The 6860-nt window shown below is 52.0% G+C and overlaps 1 protein-coding gene across 3 annotated transcripts in view; it reads right to left on the bottom strand.

Moving 5' to 3' along the window:
- Positions 1-6: 6 nt before the first annotated feature.
- The window catches only part of WIPI1 (WD repeat domain, phosphoinositide interacting 1), a 37563-nt gene continuing 30709 nt past the window's right edge, over positions 7-6860 (bottom strand). For 2 of the 3 annotated variants that reach the window (XM_006146753.3, XM_027771145.1), the window contains exons 9-13: positions 5348-5512; positions 4389-4496; positions 3612-3730; positions 3233-3333; positions 7-144 (exon numbers count right to left, since the gene is read on the bottom strand). In XM_006146753.3, coding sequence (XP_006146815.1) covers positions 97-144; positions 3233-3333; positions 3612-3730; positions 4389-4496; positions 5348-5512 — 541 coding nt within the window. In that variant the 3' untranslated portion in view covers positions 7-96. The remainder of the gene's footprint in view (positions 145-3232; positions 3334-3611; positions 3731-4388; positions 4497-5347; positions 5513-6860) is intronic. The other variant, XM_006146754.3, reaches the window with a different exon arrangement.

Raw genomic sequence — 6860 nt, 5'->3', positions numbered from 1 at the left:
TTCTGCTCACACAATTGCACTCCATTCTTCCACCTTCCTGGGGTTCTCCAGAACCACCTGATAGGGGCTGTCCTGATTTCTGAGGTGTGCTTCTCATCATGACTGCTTCGCTTTGCCCTTCTGACTTCCACGGCTCAAGATTATCTACCAAAATCAAAACAGAATGGCCTTACTCTTCCCAGGAAGAGGCTGGCGGGCAGGCTGTGTCATCGATGGCTCTGTGCCCAAGCGGGGTCAGCAGGGAGGGGCTGGGCACTGCGTAGCTTTTCCATCTGACCACAGGTCGACCCTCACTCGTGGCCTCAGAAAATTCACCCATCTTACGCAGGTGTAGACGAGTATGGCACAGTTTCAGAAAATACTGACTATATATACAATATGTGTATGTGTATTTCTATGAATGTGTTATTTTTTAAAAGGCTCATCTTGTAAACACAGACTGCTAAATCACTATTAAAAATGCATATTAAAGAGTCAGTATATACCCTTGGTCCCCATTCCCCCTACTCCTGCTCACAAGATTAAGACCAGTGTCACAAAATATGCAGACACATAAAGGCTGGCTTGTTACTGGAACAAAAGCTGTCATTCTCCCCCAAACGGCATCTTTCTTAGGTGCGGAGAATGATCAGTTTTCTCTTCTCATTGTTCTTGGAGCGAAGTGAGGTGAGGGTGACCACACACAGAGAAATGCCAGTCTAGTTTTGAAAAGATCACGAAGGATAACCTATGTTCTTAAGGCAGAGGACCAGGGAGCGCCCAGGCAGGTTCTTATCTATAAGCGAAGTGACTTTAACCAAACTGAGACTCCAAGGTCCTTTCGGATGCCACAAGTTTTTAGGGAATGTGAGTAAAGGTGTGAGGTCTAGACAAAGAATTGCAATAGGCACGCAATTCAGAATTAAGGCAGAGTTTTCCTAGCATCCTGGTGGAACACTTCTGCCAACGTGGGCATGACCGAACTGGGTCATGAGGGGTGTCCCAGCAGCGCCCACGCCCCTGGTCCTCATGCGGCGTGACAGAGAAGCCAGTCTCCTATAGCATCAGTATCTCGGGGAGCCTGCTCCCTCCTCACCTGCCTGCAGGCCTGAGGGCAGCAAGGGGGTTGTGGCCACTGCTGTGCACACGGGATGCCTGGCACTTGCTGAGTCCAACAGCCAGTTCCTGCCACGTTCAGCGGCCAACACACTCCCTGGCAGGAAGCATTTCTTATGTATAAGAAATCCCCATGTGATAAACCAGCATTCACTCATTTGGCCCTTAAGGCACAGAAAAGACAACTAGCTCAGACCAGCTTCCCGGCTGCCTCTAGGAAACAGGCACGAGGTCAGGTTTTGGCACTAGCGCCTAAATTAGGCATCTCTCTCTCTTTTTTTTTTTTTTGATTTACTCCAAATGAATGGTCTACAGAGGTACCTATTATTTTATATAGGTTTTCTCTGGCCAGAAACTACCTCCTAACTGCCAATATCCAAGTTACCCCCGCCTGTAGAGATGAGAGGTGACAGTTTGCTCTGATTACAATGAAGCAGCTAACTGATAGTCCAATCTTTTATAGCAGACACGAACTTTTACCAAAATTACTGAAATGGCACCTCGGGAGCGTCTGAGCACTTTGAACCCAACAGCTGGGCGGATGGATGTATCTGTGCCCCCTGCACCTGACTCCGAATGCCGTGGTTCCTGGAAGATGCAACTTCAGGTAAATAACTGGGAACTTTTTAGGGAGCCGAAGCTCTTTATGGCTGGTTAGGGCCATGAGAACCCAAAGGCAGGAACTACTGTTTTATAGCTAGGCTTTAAGCTAATAGGTGTCTTCAAATTTATAATTAGTGTTGTTTTTTGTTTTGTTTTGTTTCAGGCTTTTGTCATAAGGTGCATGTGCTCACTGGAGAGACAGAAATAGAGAGAGGGAAAGCGAGAAATCACCCTTCCAGGGGGATGGCCATACTGTAATCCCTTCTACTCCATTCTCCTCTCTGGATTTTGGGCACGCACACACATGCACCCTGTCCAGGACAGTTTAAAGGTGTGATTTTTTTTAAGGGTCCAGGACTTGAACTGCAGTCAGACATGTGGGAGTCCAGAGCCTTAACCATTACCCCACCTACCGGCCCCTAATTAGTATTTTAAAAACTCTGCTGTCCAACACTAAAATGTTAACTTCACTCGTTGGCGAAGTTTTTGGCAATCTGCCTGTCAGACGTCAGACAGCAGAGCCCAAGGTGCAATCACAGAGCCAGTCCGGGAATCTGGGACACTGCCCGTCGTGCACTGAGGACCCTCATAACAGCTCCCCCTTTTACAGCTAGACATGCTTGCTAGACTGTTTCATGCTCGGTGAGAGAAAGAAACCAAACCACAGTCCATCCTTTCACACGTGAATCTCGATGGACATAGAATAATGATCAGGGGAGACACCCCATGCCAAGGCCTCATGAGTCCCAAGGCAATGCCCAGCGGCTCCTCCTCCCTGACCCCAGGAGCGGACTCGCCACTGCTTCTGCCCCTAATGGGCCTCGGGTTGACTATCTGAGAGGCTTTCTCACTGCAACTCACAGGAGGATACTTGAAGAATCAGAAGATACAGAGGCCCCAGCAGCCACGCAAGGAGAGAATCTTTTCTCCAAGTGTGGACGCTGTAAGAAGCCATGCTCAGAGTGTGGCCAGCCCAGGGGCCCTCACTACAAGAACAGCCCCAGCAGGCACTCAGGTGAGCTCACCCCGCAGCCCCCGTTCCCCACATGCCTACATCTGCAAGCGAGGCTCGTTCGGGTCTGCCCTGCCAGAGCCAGACAGGCGTGAGGTTGAGCAGCCCCACTTAGAGTACACAGGCCTGTTAGGTCACCATGGCACCAGAAAGGCAGCGGTCTGCAAAAGCATCCTTAGGAGCCCCAGGACAGTACAAGGTGCACTCCTACCTAAGAGCAGCAAGGTCAGAGCTACAGAAGCAAACAGTAAGGGTCCCGCCTCTCAGGCAGTGAGGCCACCTGGCTCCTAGGATTAGTATTTGGTTACTTGAATGCTGTCAGGGTTGAGCCCGACCCCCGGGGGCTGGCCTGTAAGCTCAGAAGCGCACAGAACGGTGAATGAGCTGTGGCTTTCTGGATATTAGAGAGGGTTAGCTGGTCTCGACTAGGAACAGGGAAGGTCCTTCGCCTCTTGCACAAGGTGAAGGGTTCCCGCTAAGGGAACAGACTGGGCCGCTCTGTCACGGCTTCCTAATGCTCACAGGGGGGAATTCATTCTCATCATCAAGACACACTGGTCCCGTCGCAAACTCGTGTTCGGGAATGACCTCTCCTCGGAGCGCCCCGCCGTCCTCAGAATAACCTGGAAGCCAAGAAGGAGAAATGAGAGAAGCCACAGGGTCTGTTATGGCCATGACCTGGGAGCAAGACTTGAGAAAAGGGAGCCTGAAGAAACATAGAGGCTGGATTTGCCTTCGACTAGAGCCTGTGCTTAGCTGAGCCCAAATCTCCACTTTTCTCGGGATCTGAGCCTCTGAGACACGCAGGTGCAGGTCTCGCCAACCATCCACCCAGGGAAGTGGATTTTCCACCTTTCTGGAATGCCCTCCCTGCCCCCTGTAGCCCTTCGGGCCCACCCACCTGGCACCGTGGAGGCTGAAGATGTGCTTGGTCTGGCTACCGTTGCTGCGTAGGACTGAGGTAAGGAAGGTCTGAGGTCATTTTCTTTATTCTCTTCTGTTGTTCCTGAGCCGAGCAAGCTGCTTGTGGCAATTGGGAGCGGGAGGAAAAAAGAAAAGGAAATCGACATAGATCTAGAAGACCTTGGAAAGGAAAAGCACGTGGAAACTCAGGCTCGCTCACTTGGGCTTAAATGCTACTCCTACCAGGGCCCTTAAACTACCAGCGGTCAGTCACACTGCTGCAAAAGGACCCTCTTATGTTTGCCGAGCAAAGATCGGTCCTCTGCTCGTCCTGGGATGAGGAAGCAAGGACACTGTGATATGTGAATAGGGGGCGTGGGCCCGGGCGAGGGCCAGTGGCAGCTCCTGGAGTCCTGTCCACAGCAGGCAGCGAGGGCCGCCTGCTCGCTCACAGCACCTGATGAGAACTTCTGCATTCAATGTGGGGAATGTTTTAGAAACCCGCCATGTACTAGGGCTGTGCCAGGAGGGCGGGCCAGGAGGGAGACATTCCATTGTGAGCGTTCCCCCATCCTGGCTCTTGTCTAGATGAGTAGGGCATGCTGAGGGCACCTGCCAGGAGCCCAACGCAAACCAGGTGCCTGCCTGAAGTCTGCCACGAGACCGCGGGGAGGACGAAATAAGAAGGGCACTGAAGCTCGTCATCACGCTTGGTGCAGCGACAGCTCTCCACGACAGACTCCTGAAAAGCTCTTTTGAGAGCTAGTATCTTTACCTGTGGGTTTTTATTAAGACACATTCTCCTCCATCTTGGGGGTCCAGATTATAGATATACAGGTGCCCATCAGACGACGCAACCAACAGTCTCGGCAGCTTCTGGATCCTGTGGTCAAACGAGACAGGAACTGTGATTACAACGAAGATGGATGACAGACTCGCTTCAGCTGACCAAGCCTCGCTCATCCTAGCTGTCCCCAATGTCTGCTCATGCCATCGACAAGACCTTGGCATCCCAGTCCAGTCTGGGCTTCTGGCTCTTTCTTTACATACTGAACTACCTCACGGTGTTCTTTCAGGATTATCTCGTCTTCAGATGTGACCGTCTGAAGAAAGCTAGTAAACGCTGTTAGGCTATAAAGCGGTGACAAACCACAGCCTGCCGAAATGGGACACTGCCTGCCTCCAGTGTGTGTCCGTCTTCACGGTGACAGGAAGGGGAAAGTGCACCATTAGCTCACTGCCTTTGCTGGGTAGTTTCGTGACGTGTTTTAAATGCTCAGCTCCTTTAATTAACTCCGTTTAAACTTCTTAGATGAAACATCTGTCAGCCTCACAGGTATCAACCAAGACCATGGAAACTTAGAGGCTTTTTATGTAATTACATGAAAATAGAAATTATTTGCCAGACAATGTCATTATAACGAGAAAGTTAAACCCGCATGCCAGCTGCCCTCTGAGGACCAATATTAAAATCAGATGGGAAAAGCAGTTCAATTCTGCTCACTTTTTTTTAACTTAAAAAAAAAAACTCAATTATAAGAGAAAATGGTATAATATTTCATAATACCATTTTCTCTTGCCATAAAAGTAACGACTCATTTCTTTTTCTCTTATACTCTTCTTTTTAACCCTCTTGTTTTCCCTTTTTGCATTCCATGCCTCTGGGGATTTGGTGCTCTGGGAAAATCCACCTGTGAACGCGTGTGTGTGTTCGGGCGGGGGCGCTGTACATACGTGGAGAGGGTACAGATGTTCCTCTGCCCAGAGAAGTTCAGCCGCCCAGTGGCAAAGGCTCTGCCCTGGTTCATCATGTCTGACACCTGGGCGGGGAGGTAGTTGGTGGCGGCCATGAACATCTTTCCCATGTAGCCGCTCCAGGTCGAAGGCTCTTCCGGTCGGCTAGGGGGACAGTGCACAGGTCAAGGTGGGACAGAGGGACAGGCACCGCATCCACCCCACACCCTGCACACCCAGGCGTGGCTACTGGGCTCACACTGCAGGGGGACAGTGTGCCTTGGCAGCTTGTTCTGCCCACTGAGAACAGTTCTGCCAGAACAAGAGAGCACCGAGGGCCCGTTTGTCCTCCAGCAGAGCCATTGGAAGGCCGTTAAGAGGTGCCCAGGGCTGCAGCCTTCCTACATGAAAGATGCTGTATCTGATCGTTAGTCTGATTCCTAGATTTCTGAAAGAGGACTGGGGTAGGGAACGAGATGGAGTTGATATCCGGACTCTGTAAGATCAGCTCAGACCCGCCTGGGCCCACGGAAGAACAGACAGAACCCAGTGTGAAGGCCTCCAGAGTCAGACTGAGTGGGCAGCACACCGCCTGGCAGGACAGGGCAGTGTCTGGTTACAGTTCTGGAGCCCCTTGGTACAGAGGTGGGGTGATTCAGAGACCTGGCAGGTCCCTGCTGTCATTCACCCAAGGCCTCTGCCAGCCAAGGGAGTGACTGTTAGTGAGATACCCCTTTGTCTCTGTGTCCCCCTGCGGCGGGCAGTACAGAGGACAGCGGTGCCACCAGCCTTCCCAGGAACCCTGCTGCACCCACCTGTGTGCAGGACTAGCTCCCCGGGGAGATCTAACCCTGCACCTGTGACGCCCTGGAGATGATTCTCACTCTGCTACCCCCTGGCTGGGTGGTCTCTGAACACACCTCTCTGGGCTCCCATGTTCTTATGTAAAGGCGACCCTTCTAGGCACTGCTGATTCTGTGGTCTGAAACACTGTGAAAGACAGCTGTGCCCCAGAGCCCTGTGCTGTGGGCTGGGAGTGCGTCGAGGTGTAACGTCCAGACCCTGCGATCACGTGCAGACAGAGTGCACACACAGACAGAAACAGCTCGCACGGTTAACGTGGGGGCCACACTGCACGGGCAGGAGCACTCCGGGGCCAACGCAGCGGAGGGAGAGGCGCCCAGGTTCTTCACACCCTCAGTTGCACGATTTCCTCATTCAGAAATCAGGGATAATCGCGGAGCTTTCTGACAGGGCTGCTGGGGTGACGAGAGAGGCTTAGCACGGAGCCAGCACACCGCAAACGGACTTCATGGGCCAGGGGTCTCTGGGGCTGGAGGGGTGGGGAAGGTCCTGGGGGAGATGGCTGCTGGGCTCTGCAGGCAGATCTGGCCCTAGAGAAGCTGGGACTTCCTAAGGACAGAGACGAATAAAGATTCCTACGGAGGAGGTGTCATGTTCAAAGCAGCGTTTTCAGAAGATTAATCCGGCAAGGAGATTTAGGATGGATTGG

This window comes from Tupaia chinensis, unplaced genomic scaffold, assembly GCF_000334495.1.
Source record: "Tupaia chinensis unplaced genomic scaffold, TupChi_1.0 Scaffold000187_1, whole genome shotgun sequence".
In the NCBI taxonomy this organism is placed as follows: domain Eukaryota; kingdom Metazoa; phylum Chordata; class Mammalia; order Scandentia; family Tupaiidae; genus Tupaia; species Tupaia belangeri.
Note: the sequence above shows the minus strand (reverse complement) of the source record. Positions and strands in the feature narration are given on the sequence as shown.